The 22462-nt window shown below is 36.9% G+C and overlaps 1 protein-coding gene across 1 annotated transcript; it reads right to left on the bottom strand.

Annotated features, from left to right (window-relative positions):
- Nucleotides 1–998: 998 nt before the first annotated feature.
- LOC121314939 (14-3-3 protein beta/alpha-1-like) lies at nucleotides 999–22038 on the bottom strand. The gene is made up of 6 exons (XM_041248722.1): nucleotides 21931–22038; nucleotides 17676–17981; nucleotides 7875–7998; nucleotides 2995–3158; nucleotides 2786–2881; nucleotides 999–1966 (listed from the first exon to the last, which is right to left on the bottom strand). Exons 2-6 carry the CDS (start codon nucleotides 17967–17969, stop codon nucleotides 1907–1909), a joined length of 738 nt encoding a protein of 245 aa, XP_041104656.1. The 5' UTR covers nucleotides 17970–17981; nucleotides 21931–22038; the 3' UTR covers nucleotides 999–1906.
- Nucleotides 22039–22462: the final 424 nt, after the last annotated feature.

Here is a 22462-nt window from a genome sequence, read left to right as displayed (position 1 = left end):
AATTCTATTTATTGATATACACAGAAGGCAAGAGGATAATTTTTTTAATTAATATGAATTGAATATTTAAACTTAGGACTGCTCATACATTTACTTAGTGTTTTTATATTAGGTTTCTTATTTATTTAAATACTTTAGTTTTTTCTTACTATAATCAAACCTAGTTTGATTGCTTCTAGCATATTAACTGTGCTCCATAGATTCTGCCATTCTGCTCTTGCTGGATCAGAATGTTATGATGCTCTGAGTAATTAAAAAAGATGCTTTTGCCTGGTAAGTCTGACCTTCAGTGCAATAAACCTCTCCACACAGGCCTTACACAGATCTGCTAATAATATTTTCTACTGGTTTTATATTCTTCAAAACACAGTAGTTATTACAATTTATTCAATTTGTTTCCCAAAGATCAGCCTGCTTCCAGTAGCTGTGACAGTCTTGGGTCAGTTTCTGCTCACAGGTTTGGGTGACAGTCTTTAAAAGCCTGGTACCTGCAAAAACTTATATCTTGTTAGCTGGGATCCCATCTCTTCATTCTCATTCCCATTGTCAGTGGGCAAACACATTTTAACTGAATCTGGGTCCATCAAAGAACCTCACGCCCTTTCAACCGAGGCCTTCCACGCAAAAGGACCTAATGACTTATAGCACAAAAGGGACATGCCAGAACCATCTGTGACAGTACCCTTGATGCGCCCTGTTGATATTGCCTAATTATACAGTTCACATGCAGCATGATGCATCTGCTCCAAGCAATTCAATTAGAAACCATTCACAAAAAAATACAATATAAGTATTTAAAGTTGCAAAACAACACATTTGGAAGTATAGGTAATAAATGTAGACCCAGTTTCATGCAAAACCAAGGACTCAGGCATCATTCCACATCTAAAGTCCCTATTATAGCTTTTAGAGTGGCAAAATAACAGGTTAAATATACATGGAGATTAAGCAATATCTCTTTGTACATTTGATGCAGTGTAAAATAAAAAGCAAAAACATTAGATTTTAAAACGTTTTTATTCCACTTGCATGAAATTACTTTTTTTTTTTTCTCCAAATAACGATTATGCTTGGGTGCTCTGTATGAAAACTCTAGAAGACATGAAACATAGCTAGCCAGCCTGACAGCAATAATCTCCACTTGCTTCCCTATTAACTTTCACAGCCACATGCATTTTAGGCAAGTATCAAAATAACAAAACAAACAAAAAAAAAATACCCTAAAATAAAAAACAAAGGTAGTAACTAGATAAGCATATGGGAAATTTAGTGCTCTGCTCGATATACAATATTAAGATTACAGTATCAAGCATTATTTCGTTGCTTGCTTTGTTCTTAGGTTTTCTATACCTCGTAAATTCTTTACATAGAAATAAAAAAAAATGACTTGTGGATCCCCCAAAATGAAAATGAACTAGAGCAGGTGACAGCTAATGGAATGTTAACCTCTTCTGCCCATCCCCAAGTTAACATGCTCAATGGCATTTTGGTTTTTGCTCCCCTGTTATTTCCAATTTATAGACTGGATCATAGGCAGACAACACCTGGACACGGGACATTTGTTTTTCTGTGTCGGCTTTGTGGCAAACCACAACAGTGTGTAAGAACTATGCCAAACATTTAAAATGTGTATACAGAAAAATGTCACACCCTTTGACTAAACAGGTCACCTTTTTTGTTAACATAACCACCCCCCTCCCCTAGATTTTCATTCTCGCCCCAACACAAAAACTACATGGGAAACATACACCCTTAAGCCCAACAACCCTCACCCTCCCAAAAAAGAAAGTAGTGACAAATGCTTGTGAAAGAACTAAACAGAGACTAGTTGGCGGGACAGATGGATGATAGTCTTGATGTTGAAGAACTGGGAATTTAGGCAAACAGAAGCAGGGAGACTACAGTTTTAGTTTTCTTTTCCATCTTCAGCATCATCACCATCTCCCTGGTTGTCCGATGTCCACAGCTGGAAGGAATAAAAAGTAGACATTTTAAAAGCTGGTTCAAAGAAATGTTATTTTAATTGAGCCAAGCAAATGATAAATTACATAAAATCGAACATAATTATAGCATTGACAGTCATAGCTTGGTACAACTGATTTGAATATGAATGCAAAGCCAGAAATCAAGCACACATGTGCCTCGGGGAGGGGGGGTGATGGTGATCGGGTGTTACCAAGTCACCTGGAAAGGATCTGCTGCATTAACCTACTTTAAGCAGTACCCAAGGTAAGTAAAATTACTGGAAGCAAGAGGGATCAGTGCTGATCCAATTACCCTTTTGAGCAACGGAAAACAAGTCAAATAACTGAGCAAGAGACAGCACTAAAACTGGAACAGGAAACTGAACATCATGCTTTAGTGAAGGGTCAATCTTCTAGGTTTAGAAAATAAAGACAAAGACAGTGCATCACCACTACACCTGGCTTGTTCTAAACCAGTGTCTTCCTGAGCAATGGCTATGGCCCTCAACGTCCAGTCCAGGACTGTGTTTCAATCAAGTACTAAAATGCACCGACCACGTTCAGGCTGGAAAAAATGCCTGGTCAATCTGGCTTGGTCTTCAGTAGATGGTCTGTGGTTGCTTGTATATGGCTCAGACAGATCTGAATCGAAGCACAGGCAGTGGGCTATAGCTAGTGATTCTCTCTGAAAAAAACTACTGAGACTTTCAACGCTCGTGATGCAAGCAAATAAAATAAAATACAATATAAAAAAATTAATGCTTTCTCTGTTTTTTTTTTATAAAACACTCAAATGAATCTGAACTGTAGTTGGTACTTACTGTCAAATTGTCTCTGAGTAGCTGCATTATTAATGTGCTGTCTTTGTACGAATCTTCATTCAAAGTATCAAGCTCAGCAATTGCTTCATCAAATGCCTTTGTGGAGAGAGAGAGAGAGAGAGAGAGGAAACAATATAAAATTGCACTCCTATTTCTAAATGCTTTGCTCAATACTGCAGTGAAAGATTCTTGGTACATGGGGCACTTACACTTTTTGCGAGTGCGCAGGCTTGCTCAGGCGAGTTGAGGATCTCATAGTAGAACACAGAGAAGTTGAGGGCCAAGCCAAGACGGATCGGATGTGTAGGCTGCATCTCTTTCTTGCTGATTTCAAAAGCCTCTTGGTAGGCCTGTTGTGAGTTCTCTATTGTGGCTGTGAAAAGCATCAAACAGAGAAAAGGACGCATTAGAAAACGTTTAAGACCGAGGAATTCCCAGACTCAGCTCCTTAATAAGTAGCAACTTTATGAATGGGAATGACTGATATTAGTACCCTTTTCACCAACTCAAAAGTTTTGGGACATATGAACTGATATTTTTATAAAGCTTCATTGAAATATACTACCCAATAATTGTGCATGAACCATGTATGTGCAGTTTTAAAATTGCTTTAAAAATGTAGTCTATCTGCTACTGAGCGTTAATAAAAAGAGAGTGCAGCTCAGTTGTCCTGCACTCTGTTAGTTACACAGTAGAGTGTAAGTTAAAGCCAGTCCAATGGCATTAGAAAGGATTTGTGACGATGCACCAGGAATAAGCAGCCTTAGCTATTACCTCCCAAAAACTGACTAATGAAACAGTACAGGATAAGAATGCAAATGCAGAAAGTATGACAGAATTAAAACCATCCTTACTGCAACTTATGCATTCCTTCCATTTCAGCCAGATTAATTTGACCCAATTGAGAAGTACATTTATAACTCAAGGTCCTGATGGTTGCTTTTTCAATCTTCTCACATCCAAATTCACCAAGAATGTGTTCCAAACTAATATTTACCAATTAAGAGCTTTAGCATTAGCATAGTAATGGAAGGAAAATGCAAGTGCAATTTAGGTGTTAATTTAAATCTCCTGATGCACGGCTGGATCAACTCTGTTAAAAAGGCATATTACAAATGCTGCAAACTGGTAATACCGGGATCAAGTCTGGGCTTCCCTTATTACAAATATAATTTTCTGCAAATCAACATGCAAACAGAAGTCTGCATAAGGGGTTACATTTTCTTAGACTGTTAAAGAATGATAAGTTGAAAAAAATAAGATTTCTGAAGTAAGTTTTAACAATGGAATAATATACCTAATAAAATCCATAACCAAAGTGTCTTCCTTAAATTATGAAAATGAATATAATGCTGGGACAAACACGATATTTTCACGATTGGATATCTGTTCCAGATTTAGACAAGTACTCGAATAGTTGTTCAATTGGAAAAGGTTATCATAGCCATTATATGTAACACTATTAAAGTTGAAAAACATCCCAGGAGTAAGAACAGGTTGTGAAGAACTAACTTTACCCCAATGAATTAACTACAAAAACTCTTCTGTATTTCAAGTAAACACAGTGCATGAAGGAGACAATGCATTTTTTGTATAATCCCTGCCATTGTTGTGTCTTCTCAATTTACAAAGTGGCTAGAGACACATTTGCATAAAGTAAAAGCATTACTTTAACTTGAATAAACACTTTCAATATAATATGTGGGAAAGTGTGCGTTGTGCAATGAAAAATAAAAAACAATTTACTTGCAGATTTGTCTTATTGCATTCCACATAACAAAAACTAGGATCACGAAAGAAAGAAAGACGATCACTATACAAGTCACTTATTTTGCAGACTGGAGTGACGTACCGAACTTATATTTCAGACATAAACGGACCCCGATTTACTCACTTCCCAAATCTGAAGCAGCACTGGCAACTTCATATGTAGGTAGAGATCACTAAGTCCACCCTAACCTGGACAAAGATTTTTGACAGACAGAAGTAAATAGGGGACCAAGGGTGGTTATGTTGATCTTGTGTTTTTTTTTGCTTTTTTTAATTTATTTTAGATATAGATTGATAGAAATCCCACTAGACAAAGCTATTTTTACTCTTGCTACTTTAGAAATCATCATGCAAAAGCTGACAATGTGATAAATCAGTGCAAGACAAAACACATGTGATATGTATTTCTCATTTCTATCAATTGTGTAATTTCTGGAGGACAGACATTGTATTTTTGATTTGTCTTGGAATACATGTTAAAAAAATGTTTGTTTGGATATTCGGCCTCCCCAATATTGAGGTAATAAGATCTCTGCCCATTTCCAACTGAAAGGGAACACAAAGCCCTGATTGTGCCAAGCTACACTCACTAAAACAAAAGGAGCTTTTCATCTTTTTTTTTTTTTTTTTTTTTTTTTTACTTCCCCAATCCTCCTATTCCAGCTATAAAGAATCAATGATTTTGATCAACCCAATTACAGTCTCGCCTGGGTAAATAAACATTTAGCACTTTTTTTAAGTCTACATGGACAAAATATTACAAGGTACCTAAAAAAAAAAAAAAAAAAAAATCACAATAAATATCCTCTGTTCAGGTATTCAATCTGATCTCTAAATACTGCATGGTTATGGTAACACAAATTATGTGTGTGTGTGTGTAATATATATATATATAGACACACACACACTCTACTGGTCAAAAGTTTTAGAACACACCCATTTTTCCAGTTTTTATTGAAATTTACGCAGTTTAATGTCTCAATGTACTCTGAAATTAAAGCATAGAACAAATAAACAATTGGAGATAAAGAAATCATGGAATCGTTTTAACAAAATTTTATCTAAATTTGACTCATGAAAGTAGCCACCTTTTGCAGATATAACAGCTGAACACACTTGTGGCATTGTTTCTACAATGGAAATCAAATATTGTTCGGAAAGTTCTTCCCAACACTGGTGCAGAAGTTCCCACAAATGTATTGCACTTGTAGGTTGCTTTGCTTTCACCCTTCTGTCCAGTTCATGGCGCTGCAAAATGCTGTGGTAGCCGTTTTGGTTCAGGGTGCCACTCGCTCTGTGCAAGTCGCCGACTCTGGATCCAGCAAAAGAGCCCCAGACCATCACACTTCCTCCTCCATGTTTGACAGTTGGTGTCACACGCCGAGGAACCATCCTTTCGCCTACTTGACGGCGTACAAAAACCCTGCGTGCTGAACCGAAGATTTCAAATTTTGATTAATTGGTCCATAAGACCTTCTTCCAGTCTTCAGTAGTCCACTGGCGGTGCATCATGGCCCAGGCAAGCCTCTTTTTCTTATTTTGCCATCTTATCAATGGCTTTCTTACTGCCACTCGACCTGTCAAACCTGCAGCTCGAAGTCTTCTCTTCACAGTTGAAACTGAGACTTGCTTACTTCGACCAGTGTTAAGCTGTGCTTGACGCTGTTGTCCCATGAGCCGCCTATCAAGCAAGCTGTTGACTCTCAGAAACTTGTCTTCTGATTCTGTTGTGGCTTTGGGTCTGCCAGACCTCTTCCTGTCAGAGTTTCCTCCAGTTTCCAAGTGCCTTTTGATGGAGTAGGAAACTGTACTCAATGACACCTTGTTTTTCTTTGCAATTTCTCTAAAAGGAAAGACCTACACTTTTAAGGGTTACAATGGTCTGTCTGTCTTCCTTTGTTAATTGCCTTTTTCTCGCTATTATGATAGCAATATACTACTTCCTGCAGTACAATACTGTCCAAATAATGCTTAAGAGGGTGTAGTAACACAGTCTGTTCCAACACTGCTTTTATACAGACAGAGGGTTTGTAAGTAATCAACAAAAGCTGGGACACCTGTAGGAATTTCTATCATCAACTTTCAAGGCTTAATTTACATCCATTGCTGCAGAACAGCTGTAAGTTGTTAACCCATTACTTGCTCCCTGAAAAAGGCCTTTTTGTATAACTCTGAAATGTACATTATTTTTCAGTTTTTGGTAACCTAAACTTTTTTTTTTAACCTCTGGCAGTTAACCACTTACCTGTGTACCATTTCAGGTTATTCACTGGACTTGAACTGCTTAAATTTCAATAAAAAACTGAAAAATGGGGGTCTTCTAAAACTTTTGATCGGTAGTGTGTGTATGTATATATGTGTATATAATATATATATATATATATATATATATATATAAATAAAACACCCCAGGTATTCTTTTAAAGGTTAAGCTAGTCACTACTTTGTTCCAATATTACCATTCTGATTCACCTAGAAGGGATCTTTTGCATCTTGTGCCACACCCTTCCTTTCTCTCTATAAGCTTCAACATGTTTCCGTACCCTCCTAAACCTCAGCTGCAATGATTCTTTTCTCTGGCATTTTCAGCTCTGAGAACACACCCTTGTGCACAGAGCAGGAAGTTAAAGAAAGACTCCCCCATTTATTTTATGACTCACTCAGGCCAGATTCAATACAGTTGTACAAAGTCCAGGTTGAGAATAAGTCTAAGCATACTACAAGTAACGTTATGACACAAACTTGACAATACTTATCAATAGTATTTATCAATGCCTTCTATTTCTTTACTGGTCAAGTGCTGCTTATAGGTACATTCAGACAGCCAAAATTGTCACTTTAATTGCCTTTAAATGGAAGGCACTGCCATTTGGAATACCATTAAAATTCCCATTATTTACTATGGCAGGCTGCACTTGGACTCAAGTCAATTACTGGTAAAGATTTTCCTCACGCAGTGTGAACAAACGTTATTAGATTATTAATGGGACAAGTTTATTTACAAGGATCCTTGTTAGACACCAGTCCGATTAATCTTATATTTCAGGCATTAGGCCTAATTTATCATCTTTATGTGTAAATCTAATTTCTAAAACCAGTATTGAATTTGGACAGTATAGCCAATGAGAAATTAAAATGGTAAAAAAAAAATCTACATTTGAAATATAGAAGCTGTACTGAAGATACACACAGCAATGGGCAATTTATATAAATGTAAAATGTTAAAGGATTACAAACAAATGACTTTAGATGGTATCTTTTTCTGTATTCTAGTAAAACCTACGCAAGCCTGGCATCAGATATGCTTATCTGAGCTTACCTTTTTTGTCTTCCCCAGCAGCCACCTCAGCTAAGTAGCGAAAGTAATCTCCTTTCATTTTCAAGTAGAAGACTTTGCTTTCTGCTTGAGAGGCGTTTGCAATCAGAAACTTGTCCAACAAACCCTGCAGAGAGAGTGAAAACTTTGTCAAGATTTGTACCAAAGAGGAGTTAAGAAAAGACATCCTCATATTAACATGCAATTAAACAAAAAACATATTGTTTACAGTAAATATATTCATGTCCGAACTTTAAATTTCAAAGTGCAGGCTGTACATAGCAGCACTGCGGGGGTCAACAGCTGCCAAAAGGTTACTGAGGCTATGGGACTTTCACTTGGCAATTCATGACAACTAGAATTACATTGTATTCATGGCACTGCTATCCTTACAAAATGACTTAAGATATTGCAATTATGGATGCAAGTTGGTTATGATTTTTTTTTCTTTCAGCAGTTTTTGATAAAACCAAAATGCAAGTTTAAAACCGAGCTGCATTTCTGCAGCCAAGGGAACAGGACATATCATTATTTAACATATCACGTTTTTTTTCTTTAACCGTGACAGATCAGCTCAGTATAGTGTTACTCCACTACTCATGCCAATGTATTATACATTTAGACAATGTAGAAACAAAATAATGTATTAGACATTCAATTTTATTTATTTTCCTGGTACCCTCCATTGTCGCCGCCAGTGGCAAACAGAACTCCAGCCTATGTTATATATGAAAAATTTGGTTTGGTTTTCTCTTTTGTCAGCATCGATCGGTTGGGAATTTTATGCAAATGTCGGTTTCAGTTTGGAAAAAATCATAAATGTTGCACCCCCAGTTGCAATTATGGTATGCAAAAACCTTCCCAAGTCTCTTGTCACAATTGATTTTGTTATTGGTACTTTTTAAAAACTGCTAAGTATGTTCCATAATACATAAATCCCAGATCTAGATGTTAAAAGAAAGAAGATTAAAACCCATTACCAACACACATTTGTACTGTACCATGGGAGTTATAAAGGGTTCTGGTGTATCAGCAACCTAAACCGGCATAATTAGACATGTTTCCAAACTAGTTATTAAAACTATTATTTTAATAAACACCAATTCAAGAAAGGCTTAACCCCCAAAGATTACTCACACACAAGCAGTGTCCACCATGACAGGGTGTTTATGCTGCTCACCAGACGAGATTGTCTACTTTCTGCACAGCTGCCCTCACATTCCTGAACTGAACCTGAACAGCAGCATAAACTACTTCTAGAGTTTTTGCACAGATTAGTAGTTCGTAATGTTTTTTTCATAAGGCAATAATTGTAGAGAGTAGCTAGCAACAGTGAAATGAAAGTTGCATTAAAAGGTATCTTGTTCACTTGAGGAAAGTAAAATCATTGGAATGGAGAAAGAATCCTGTTATGTAAATTAAAATACATGACCTTGCATTAAAAGTAGGTCATTGACTAGGTTCTTAATTTAAAATTACACTCATTAACTGTGTGCAGCAGCACACAAGTATGTCAGCAGAGCGATTTAAACCACAGGGGGTGGTTACCATTTTCCATGTACAAAAGAGAAATGAGCGAAGGTTCCTAGTTGATTTACAGTGAAGTGCACAAAGCAGCGATACACACCTGGCATCTCACCTACTTGGCTGCCTTTGAAGGGAGGGAGGAGTGTGCAACACAACACTGACGCAGTAGAGGGGTTCTCTCTCTGTAATCTGGTCTTAGTCACAGGGGCAGTAAAGTAGATTCAACTGCCATGTCTGGTTTTGACCTGGAGGGAACTGTTCTCAGCCTTTACTGCACTGCGTACCTTACAAGCGAATGAACACTGGACAGCCTCCATGTTTGTTTGTGCAAGCTGTTGATAGCCTGGATCTGTATAGGTACAACTATGCATTCCTAATCATATAGAGTAGTGGTGCTCAAACATTTTATATGCCGCCCCCTAGTCTTGGCATACATTTAGTTACACACACACCCGACCCCCCGCTGACTAAAACGTTGGAACTTAATTTTATATTTTAACAGAATTAATGTAAATCGCATATTTTTTCCTAGATTTAACAACAAAGTCCAGATTTAACTAAATATACAAATGTTAAACACATTAAGTTTTGAAATTTGGGCTTTGAGATAAGACAAAGACTAGATTAATACGGCTACCATTTCATCTATCTACTTTCAGATATAATTTCTAAATGTTGAACATGCGTACTCCACATTTAAAATCAGTCTATAAATCATATTATATATATATATATATATATATATATATATATATATATATATATATATATATATATATATATATATATATATATATATATATATTTTTTTTTTTTTTTTTACACTTGGCCATTCAACATTTACCAAACAGATAAATCTGTAAAATAATTTTTGTTCAGGAATTAAATCTGAAAAACTAAATCTGTGTTTTCAAATAAATATGTATTTTGCCAGCTAAATTTGAAGTGAATGCGCAAATCAGCCGCCACCCATAAAAGCGTTTAACTTGGCATTGTATGCTGCAGAGCTGCCCTTATACTCCGAGAGCCAATCTCTCCACTTCCCTTGCCTCCTCTCCTCTGATGGTTAACATTTCTGTATTTAGCTACAACTGCTACCTTTCTTTTTTTTTTTTTGGGGGGGGGGGGGGGGGGTTTACATAGAGGAAAAAAATAGGTGATATACATTATTATACATTAAATCTTTTTTTTTTTTTTTTTACACTCAGCCATACATGGACGCTGCCATTTTGGCTCTGTTCACTGCAGTTTCACAGACACTTAACAATTCATCTGGTTCTATGAGTCCTAGAGTGATTGTCAACAGCTCATTGAAAGGAAAGAACTTTGACTATTTATTAATGTTATACCCTAAAACAAAAGTATATTTTATAATATTTATTTCTTTATAGAACTGCCCCACACATTGTGCACCACCTCTGATACAGCACTGTGTATATATACATTTTACCAGGGCATTATTCACAAGTTTGATTTATAAAAATATAAAACACAGTATATGAAGCAGACATAAATTTTACAAAAAATATAAATATGAACCCAACTGCCATGGTGTCACTTCTTGAAAATTAACGGTTATGCTTAACGAGCCCTGGCCTGTGATTTTGAGATAAAATCAATCTATACTACTGTGCATGATTAACAATAGGAAGCAAAGATGTAAAAGACACAGGGATGGAACAATCTGCACTCCAGAGTGAAGTCTTTTTTGTCAATGTTAAAGCAGGGAGAAAATTAAGCACAGGGAGATCAAGTTACCTGGTCACTCAAGGTCATTCAGTGAGTCAGTAGCTAAGCTGGGATTCAAAACGCAAAGTTCTAGTTCTTTACAATTAACCTATGGATCATACTTCCTACATAACTTTTATAACTACTGGGGGAAGATGAAAAAAAAAAACATGAATGCCTGTACTCGCAGGACACATCTGTCTTGGACATGCCTGTGCTTTGGCTATCACAGTCAATTCTACCTTGGAGTGAAAATAACCTCCTTTCCTCTCCTGTCACGCCCAAGCTGGAGGTCAGTGGTGCAGAGCATTGGTTCAGCCAATATCGTTTAAAGGATTATAACCGAATGACTCACTGTACAGTGACAATGTACTGTGACAACTGGCACTGTTATTCTTAAATGCTCTTTGCATTTGAGCTAAGTCTGAAAGAAAGTAGGGGAAAAACAAAGGGGGGTGGGGGGGTGCAGCTCTGGGTGACTGCAGCACAAGACTTCCTGTGGTTTGCCAGGTGTAGCTCTGCAGTGCTATTCATTATAACCAGTCTTTGCAGTGCTTTATCTGATCTGCTGAGGGCACTTTTTGTGAATGCTTTTTACTATCCACTGTTAGATGGTGAGAAATTCAATTCAGTTTGAGCAGATAGCAGAGTTATTTTTAAAAACGTGAGCACCACTACTAACATTCTATGTATTCTTGCTGTGTGACTGTTAACATTCAGCAGGCAGCAAATAGATTATATGCTAGTGAAACAAGCATGCGGCCTTAAACTTTGTTAACTGTATGAAAAGAACCAACATGATGTTTGACTAGTTTCCAGATTCAGCTCAAATTTCACAAATGTGTAACAGCCTTTCTTTAATCAATTTTTCAATAAGAATATGTCCTTACAATTTTACAATCTGTCCTGTACCAGTCAGTCAGTCTTGTTCTCACCAGGTTTTTTAAAAGCAATTTCATCTTGTATCAAATCAGCCTCAAAAGCACAGTCAATCTATTTGTTTAGTACAAGTGTGTAGTTACATAATTTAAGTTCTCTAATGTTCTTACTTTTATGTAACAAAACTTTTACAAGCATTCGTTCCACTACTGTTGGACTTAAATGAGAAACGTTAGTCTCCTACTTGAAACGTATTAAATAAAAAACAAAAAACAAACAAAAAAAGTTATCAGAGCAGAGGGTTGTTCATCTGAGGTTAACTCTGCTATTGTGCATCTCACTTTCACCCACTAAAGCGGAATGCTGTGGGAGGAGGAAGTGACATATATACAAAAAGAACATCTACTGTCACTGTCTCATTGACAACATCCCTTACCATGAAAGCAGTTAACTAAGGCTCCACAACTGTTAGGGCAACTGATTTTCCACAATTTCAGAAATAGCACAATTAGAAAAAAACAAAAACAAACAGCCCCCCCCCCCCCCAGAATTGGCCATTTTTGAAAAATGGAATTTCCTAGTCCCCAGAATGGAAAATCAGTAGCTCTACCTTTTGTCAGAACCAAATTACTGGACAGCCATACTTTTCACATACCACAGCAAACTTTTAAATTAATTGAGACCTATTCAAATAAAAACTTTACAGCAGCTTAAGTCATTAAAGACCATTTTATGCAATGTTGACATTGGTCTTTTCTTGTTAAACTAAGTTCAGAGATTGAAAAAAAATCTATGTAATCAATCATGAATTTAGCCTGACCTATCACCAACAGCAGCAGTAAAAACATTAGCTGGAAGTTTTTTTTTTTTTTCCTTTCTTTTGTCTGGTCTTATTTAAAGCCTGGCTCCGTTAAATCATTCCCCAAAATCCCTGCATAATGGGTAACAAATCTTAATACATAAACCCTTGACAGTGGACTATAAAAGAAAACCGATTTGCAAATACCCCAACTTGAGATGAACTCTCCCACCTAAAACTATTGCTCAAAACAGCACTTGCACGGTAAGTAGTTTTGTCCACTGGAGAATTCACACTGGCCAAGGGTGGAGAATTACAAAGGTTTCTAGTAAGTTTCCAGTATTCAATTTAAATTATATTTTACATTTAGATATTGGAGCCTATGCATTCACCCTGTACTGTCTGAGCATGTCGAATCTAATAGGAAGTGGATCGAGATCAGTCAGTCCTGGGGTTTGGCATTTTATGAGATTTGACAGCACCTCAAATGATAATTAAATGCTTAGAACAGCAAAGCTCAGTCATACAAGCCCGATTCAGAAAGGCGGTACAAGCCTGTGAAATTGTATTGCCCTAAGTAAAATGTCAGAGAACATTGTAAAACAGTTAAGACTAGTCCATGAAATAGTTAGGGACCTTCGTTTTTAATATTTTTTTTACATTTCCCAGGAATTGATTGGCTACATAAAAAAACGGGTGAAAAGTCTTTGCACCGATTAACCCAGATATTTACCCAGAGAAATGTGGAGTTAATTTTGGCAGATGTGAGGACACTAAAAAAAAAAAAAAAACACAAATGAGAAAAGAGTATTCAAAAGTAAAAGGAAACTCAAAACACTGTACACCACTTCTGAGTTTATGAAACCATTCTCTCTAATCTCCCAATAACAGTTTACTGTAGGTGACATTTAAAACCATTAGTCTGTAACAGTGGTCCTCAATGTAATTTTGGCACAGGCATAAATTGATCTTTGCGGGCATGCTGACTGCATTGCACAGGTTCTTATCTTATACACTGCCTTCTCACGACATATACTTTATATATTTTAAAAGTTTTAGTGGGATTATTCTTGGCTCACTCTAATAAGGCCAAGTCTCAGGTAGGTGTGCATGCTGCAATGGTATGTTTACAGATAACCATGAATAAACTAAAATAAAATGTAGATAGCATCTCACTTTGTTTCAATTTGACAAATTTATCAACACTACTCTGTTTTAAAGATCGCTCATCTCCAGTACAATTATCCAGAGAAAGTGGATTCGTAACTAAATATACTATGGTGTTTCCCTTGTCTGGTAAAATAAAAAAAAGAGATAGAAAATTCAATTCTAAATACTGAAATGTATTATCTCTATAACAGTCAGTGAAATTCAGTGCTTACTAACATATTAACACCCCGCCTCTGCTCACGAATGATTGGACAGCTGTCAGATCTTTCACTTTCCCTTTGGCTTCTCAATCGCCTTCAATTTTCATGCAAAATACCGTGAACGGCCACTGCTTGCTTACGATTGGACAGCTGCGTAGAACTTGGCAGATATTTGACTCTCCTATTGGTTAAACTTACTGTCAGTACTTGCACCTGAAACAGACACAGTTTATGTCCCACCTAGCTAACTTTTCTTTGGACTACCGCAGAGACAATGCAGATGTTCAATTGGTTGATCGTATCACAGAAGCCATTCAGGAAGAAAAAAATGTTGCTTTCTTTATTTTCCCATGGTACGACCCACCAGAAATGTGTTCACGACCCATAATTTAAGAACAGCTGCCGTGGGCACGATGGCCTGGCTTTGCAGGCACGAATTTGCCCACGGGCACCACTTTGAAGACCACTGGTCTATAAGCATTTTGATTAAATAATTGGGCCAAATTTTACAAAATCTACATCCACTGCAATTATAAATTTAAATACATTTACCAGCCTTATTATGCCCTGCCAGATACTTGACTGGGCTTCAGTGTAAATTCCAAAAGCTCTGCATAGCGTAGGCTTGAAGCAGTTTTTTAAAATTTTTTTAAAATTTTTTTCCCCAAGGCTTGTTCTCATGTAGCCTTGGATGTAGCTGAATTTAGAAAATACTCTCTCCACATCAGCAGAGCTATGCAGGTCATTGAGGATGCGAGAAGCAGCATGGCTCAATATTTTGAAAAAGTCAGTGTAGTGGATTTTCCAGAATTCAAAACGGAGTGATGGAGCCGTTGTCTGGAGAAGACATTGCCCTATACGCATGGAATTCGCTTTCCAGTTTAGCCCTTTCTTCACTAGGAGCCATAAAAGAGGAAATGACACAAACACTTTTTAAAAGTAGCTGTTCAGGCCACACTTTTGCGATGGTAGTCAAACAACACAAAGACTTTCCAGAATGACAACTCTGAAAAGCTTTGGGGGATATACTACAAGAGACAGTAGCTTCCCACTTCTGACAGCTCTTCATGAAAAATTTGTAAATCCTTTCCGAGTGTATCCTACTCAGTGACTGGCAACATGGACATGAAAAGATTAGTTTTTTTATGTAATCTCCCCAGATGTGCTTTTGCGAGACAGTTCTGCAGAGATCTAGTTAACCAGAATGCCAAACATCTCTCTATTAGAGAACACTACATCTCTTAATCAGTATTTAATGATCTTTTGTGCTTCATACAATGGCTAAAGGGTTTCAAACATAAATTTGAGTTTTGTGCGAAGGCTTTGCCTAATTTCTTGAGTAACTTGACTTTTCAGCTTTTCCACTGAACTCTTCGTGATCTAAAAGCTGCATTAAGACACCCCATGCCTTCTGGACAGTCTGTGCAGCTAAATACCGACTAAACCATCTTGTCAACACAACAGGAATTGGAATGCTACATTCAAATGTGATCTCTTCACAGACATCATAGGTTTTTTGTTTTACTAGAATGCTTAAACTGCACCAGTATCAATTACAAACTTCTTTAAAATAAGCCATTTCCAGAAAACCTGTTACATGACAGACAGCAACGTGCAGTAGATGAGCTGGGAAAGGCAAACAAAGCAATTCAGGTTTTTCATTCAGCTTCACTTCCTGTACTTCGCGCAGTAAGAAACCAAGACAGAATTCCCTGCTGCCACACATCCTGCTAGGTAAGTGCATATTCTTTGAAAAAGATTTACTGACACAAGCTACAACTGTGACTATTTGCTGAAGTTACAAACCCTAAATCTGCCAAAATGAGTGCAAGCTTCTCCACAACAAAATCAAAAAAGAAAAACTGCCACAGCAGGGCAGTTGATGGCAGTTGAGAACATCTGGTGATTCGTCAAAAACCAAAGAACTACACACATTTCCAGCCAACTTCTCTAATTTTGTTGTTCTAGGCAACATCACTGTCCTCCAAATATTTCTTGGTCAGGTTGATTGAATTTGGCAGAGATTTTGCAGCCATGCACAAGTTTCGCACAAAATTCCCCAAAGGACCATCAACAAGGCCTAACAGCTGCCCTGAAAAGCATACATAGCGGGCAAATTCACTCACATTGTGTTGATCTTGATCTTTCTGCCACGCCCATATGAATGCTAATTGAGTATTGTAACTGAGTTTGTTTTTATTTTCGCCTTCTTTTAGTCTTAAGTGTCGTTTAAATTTCCAAATTCTTTAATCCGGTTGGCCAGAGTATTGATATTGATGTCACACCATTTGCAGCACAAACATTCAACCTCACCCGCTTCCCCTGTTTTAGTTTTTTTGGAGATTCATAAACAGTACATGCAAATATCGCATGCGTGGGTGTGTGCATTGCGTGCGTGTACATCTTCCACTACATTGCCTTACTTTAACAGAAAGCCTAGTATATACAAGTAGACTAATTTATTATTAACGTAAACACATATCTAATGTATGTATTGTATTTTCTTAACATAATATAATAAAACTATTTTTTATGTACTTGAGTGGTCCAAGTACCCCAAGATTTTTTTTCGGTAAAAAAACGAAGGGCCCTAAATATAGTTCAAAGGAAGCCAAGATATCAAATCATGAAAATGTCAGTTTCCTGATATTTGTTTGAAGTTACTGTATACAAATAGCGAGTCTGTTTGGGAGTCTCAAGTTAAAAACGCCTTATATCACAGTTTAAAAATAGGTATTTCAAGATATGTCAGGCTTAAACATACTTAAAGCAGAAAAAATAGCACTGTCACATTCAAAATTTATCATCTAGACACTATACAAAAAATATTCTAAATATTTAAATGCTTATCTGAGAAAGTTAATGTTAAATATTTTGTTTATGTCCACCTCAGACATTATACTTCTACCATCAGTGAATTATCAAACAAATTAAACACAGAAATGTAAAAACAGGCACGTGGAAAGTCCCCTTCTTGTAATGACAGAGCAATCTTTAGCACAAATATGTTCGCTCTTTGATGCAACTGGTGTCTTAAGTTGAAGACATTTTAAAGAATTCTGCAGCTCTATGCAGTGTGTTCAATAATTTACTGGAAGCAAAGTAAACCAACTGTCAGGTTCCTAAATGCAGTGTAACAGTTAGTGCGTCAATAATGTAAACATTTGCTGTACTTATTGAAGCGATTAAAAATATGTAAATTTACACTTCAGAAATGGAAATTTACAGGGAACTACACAGAAATCATGAAATCTATAAATACACCCTGATGCATTAACAGGTAAAGGAAAGGTCATTGGAGTGTTGTGGTTGATGTTTCCCGTTGTTCTATGGTAACTGGATTCATCCAAAAACAAATGTGTGCAATGACTGCTGTAAAGCAACACTGCCAAAAGCGTGGCACCCTGCATAAGGTGAAGATTCAACTTATTTGTTGGTGGATTAAACCCCAAACTGTTTAAAATGGGCAATTCACCCCCCCTCAAAGTAAATGAAACTTACCAGCACATCTTTGCAGATGTCCCTGAGCTCTGCCTCAATCTTTTCCCTGTACTCTTTGGCCATCTTCTGCTTCTTGTCGCTGCCCTCTGTCTTTTGCTCAATGCTGGAGATGACCCTCCATGAGGAGCGGCGTGCTCCCACCACGTTCTTGTAGGCCACAGACAGCAGGTTGCGCTCCTCGTTGGACAGCTCCACACCTTGCTCCGTCACCAGCTTCATGGAGGCTGCCATGTCATCGTACCGCTCACCCTGCTCGGCCAGCTTAGCCTTCTGCACCAGCTCACTCTTATCCATGGCTTCTCAGTTCTACACAAAACACAAACAGGAAAAAAACAAACAAACAAAATGTATGTAGTGGATCATTTAGGGACATGGATAAGTAGCATTGTACCTTATGTACTCAGCAGTAGCCACTGTCACAATGAATGTCCAAAAAAAAAAAAAAAAAAAAAAAAAAAAAAAGGTAAGAGCAATGTGTTCATTATTAACTGTATATTGAAATATCAACATGAAGCACAAATGACCTGATAGAGTGAAAGCCACACCGGGAAATTACATGAAGACACTGGACTATACAAGGGAAAAGCAAGCAAGGATCAGTGGGATAGTACAGAGGGTATCCCTAATCCAGACTTACTTGTGCTTTTATGCAATTACAAGCCCGATCCAATGTTGCGCACAACAGTTTGTAAAAAAAAAAAAAATTGTTTAATGCCCCTAACTAATGGATCTTTCTACCATATGGATAACAAAAAACACATGCACACATACTGTGTAGTTTCAATTGACAGTGGATGGACAATGACTCATTAATTCATGATCTAAGGGAATAAATGCCTACTTAAAAGTTGGTAGACCAAATAACACATCCAAATGGGAACACAAAATACCTATTTAAGTTTATATTTTATAATTGGGAAGTTTAAGCATGTTAGCTTGCCTGACAAAAAAGATGGACAAGCTTAACTTCAAAATGGGAGAGGAGACATTTTAAGGACCTCATGCCCTGTGCAAGGAAAGGTTATTAAGAAAAACAGCATGAAGATAGTGCTTTAAATTGAAATTGAATGTGTAATTCAAAAGACTTGTCTTATTTTAATGTCTAAATCTTTCTATTAATGGAAATGAGATTTAAAATATCCCAACATTTTTAGCCAATAAAATATGCTAAACAAAAGAACCAGTTGTACAACTCTAGGTTACATGAAAATGTACAAATCAAAGAATGAAGTCCAACTAAAAGGGTCATGTTAGACACATCTGCAGTTAAAGGAAGAAAACAATATTTTAATGTAGACATACGTCAACTAGACACGTAGAATGAAATTCAGTTTAGGAAACAAATATAAGCCCTAGTATAATTTAGTAAATTATTCAAATAACTAACTATACAGACGTAGCAAAGTTCTTTGTGACAAAAAGTGACTGAACTTTGCAGAACCAAAAAACTCACATATTAAACTACAGAATAAGCACGGTATCCTAGTTACCATGTAATGAAAGCCTACAAAACCAGTATGTTCAAAAATCAATACGCAAGACAGCTAGGCTTTACTGACATTCATTGACAGAACAGGGGTTTTAAAAAAATGAATGCCAATCCCCTACCTCCAAAGAATGCACAAAATATAAAAAAAAAATAAAAATCGATAAAAACCCTTAAGTAAACTAAAGATATAGGCGTAGGTGCCTTATTAGAGCCATCTGAAAATCTCATTAGGGCTCTCCTTTTATAATATTGCTTGCTTACTGATAGATTTATTGACATATGTATGTTATCAGTTCAAATATTTCTTGCTCGGCTTTGTTTTAAACGTAGTGCTGGATGCTTGTTTTGTTTTTATTTAGTGTTAAATTTAGCCTGGTTATACTTTTCATGCAGGATTTGTATCATAAATCCAACCTTCTTCTAAGCAGAATCCCATTCAACTCAAACACACAGCACTATCCACAGCCTCAGACAGGCAAATAAAAGACGTCAAAAATACAAGACAAGATTACAGTGATTTAGCTTAAAGTAGAACAGCCATGTACAATTTCTACAAAATATACAACTAACATGGTATGGACCGGCAAAATAAATACTATTCTAAACAAATTCATACTAGGACTATTTACTAATACACAAATCCTAGTTTAATTTCGAAGCGTCAAAACAAGACTTGCTGTCGTACCAAGTACTCTGCTGAATGGGCAATCCACAATTATAAAACGGATTGTTAGAATGCTGCATGCTGATTGCATCAAGGTCCAAAGCCATTACAGTAAACAGCACGAATAGGAACTGCTTAGAAACAATGGCAAATCACTGCGCCAGCATAATCAAAGAAAGCATCTGTCAAAATACCTGCTGTCATGGAAGATACTGGAGACACCAAGGTGTCTTGTCATATCTTCCAATTTATATTAACTTGCACTACAAACCAGTTTCTATTTTAAACAAGAGGCTGTTTTGGCATTTTATTTGTAGTACATACTAGTCATTTTCTGTAACTTCGGTCGGTTCCAGTTGTCAGATACTAAATTTTATTTTCCTACTTTAGTTGGTATCAGGCGTCATTTTGTGAAACTGACTTCATTAATTAAATGTGGATTTTTAAAAATATTTTTCAATTTTAAATGAAATACTTAATAATCTTCATCCCAACAAAGCACCTAAAACTTGCGCGGTTCGGTATACGCTAGAGCCAATGGGAGTGAACTACCTAGCAACAATGTTACGTAATGCACAGGAAGGGCTCACAGATATACACAACTAAGCAAAGTTTTTTGTGATCGTTATTTAAAGCCAGAACGATGAACTATAAATAAATATTTTATATATATATATATTCTTTGACGGAAACAAAAAAAATGAAAATGAAAATGTTTTACTTGAATACAATGTTTTTTGTTCACAGGGACTGCCTATTTTACGTTGTGGAAGGTTATACCTCAATGTTAATAAATCTTTAGAAACTATATATCCTTTATCTTTTTTATAACACTCTTAGAAATCCGTTTTACAAAAGCAATAGAGCACTTGAGGGCAAGGGTTGTGCTGGACATTCACTTCTTGGTCGGTTGCAGACACGAGACGCATATCCAGCACAACCCATCACCTCTCGCGCCTTATTGTTTAAGTACACGTTCTGGAACCAAGTTCCTTATTTAAATTACCTAAAATGGGTGGTGCTCGAATGAGAGAAAACATGCGGATACTAGACCCCACCCCACCGCACCCCACCCATTCCCTTACCTTACCTGCTGCACACTTGATTTTGTCAGAACGACTGTAACTACCGTAATCTTTATTTTGGATAGATGTTACTTTATTTGGGACATATTAAACAATTAAAACACCGATAGATCCATTGCAGGTAACGCAAATATAATTAATAATATAATATATAGATATATATTATATATATATATATATATATACTAGACATATTTTAAAACACACATGTTAACCGTTAAATTACGATTACTGACCTATTATTTTAGTTAAAAGTTTTATACAAAAATAGAAACAAACTGAATATTTTACATAAGTTGAAATGAGGCAATAAAACCAATCATAATTTGCACCTTCTCACGGCATACATGTCTTTACCTGCCGATGCCACAATCACACCAGTGCTGTACGTAATGGAGGTTGGGCAGACCCAACCCATCCTAAATAAACTACATCCGTCAACTCCTTATTATCTAACCTATCCATACAAACCACACTAACGTTTTAAAAAATAAAGAATAAAATACAAGGTAATATTTAAATAATAAAAAAAACAAAAAACAAATCCAATATATTCTCCTTCAAATACTACTGTTTATTCACGGTTTAAAACAAACCAAAAAAAAAAAGCTCCAGTCGATCTCGACCTTGTTATTCCATCAGGGCATTGTTTTTTGTTCGTCTTTAACGCTAACATATTGGTTTAAGCATACCAAAAAACGCACGCAACTCAGCGAGTAAAATCACATACTCTGAAATATAAGCCAAACAAGGGTGAAATAAATCGGATTTTAATTTATGAACAGCCACAGCCCATCCTGCATGTAGAACAGTTAGACTAGCCTTTCTTCACATACTGACGGAGGCAAAGCCTGTACGAGCACGGAAGCCTACAGACAGGCTCCGTTTTAACCTGCTGTTTTTAATCCACTCACACATTTTAATACAGAAAAAAGATAACCTAATCACCAACAACCAACATTAAAAACGAGGGAAATAATAATTAGCTTTTTATTTTAACCTCTTTCTGCCGCTTACCTGAGTGGCTCAAATATACAGAGATCTCGGTCTGACTACAGCTGATTCTCACTCAGTCTGTCTCGCTCTGATCCACGGGGTTTCCTCCAATCACTAGCCTCGGAGCAGGGACAGGGCAGCGAGCGCTGACGTCAATGGCTGCCAGGGCAACCTATGATTGACGAGTGGCTCGGCGTGGAGTCTGCCAGAGATTGTGTCCTCCCCCCGGCTGAGATAGGAGCGCGCGCTTTCTTCCTCTGTAGGTCAGCCAGGTTGCTATTGGAGGAGCTATTTCTCCACTGTACACCCATCCCCCTCCACAGGCAGTTTATTTCTAGAGGCAGGTAAAGCTATATAAGAATGTATGCTGTTCCAGCAGTCGAACAGAAGGTAAAGAAGTAGTGGAGTGGAGTGGCCCGGCCCGGCCCGGCCCGGCCCGGCCCGGGATGGGATTGTTGAAATAGTTACACAGTCGAACAGAGGTAAAGAACTGCGAGCGTAGTGATGCATTTTTTTTTTTTTGCTCAGAAACTCTGGGAAACCTGATTTTTAC

This window comes from Polyodon spathula, chromosome 4 (assembly GCF_017654505.1).
Source record: "Polyodon spathula isolate WHYD16114869_AA chromosome 4, ASM1765450v1, whole genome shotgun sequence".
Classification (NCBI taxonomy): Eukaryota; Metazoa; Chordata; class Actinopteri; order Acipenseriformes; family Polyodontidae; genus Polyodon; species Polyodon spathula.
This window is presented reverse-complemented; position numbering and strand designations above follow the sequence as displayed.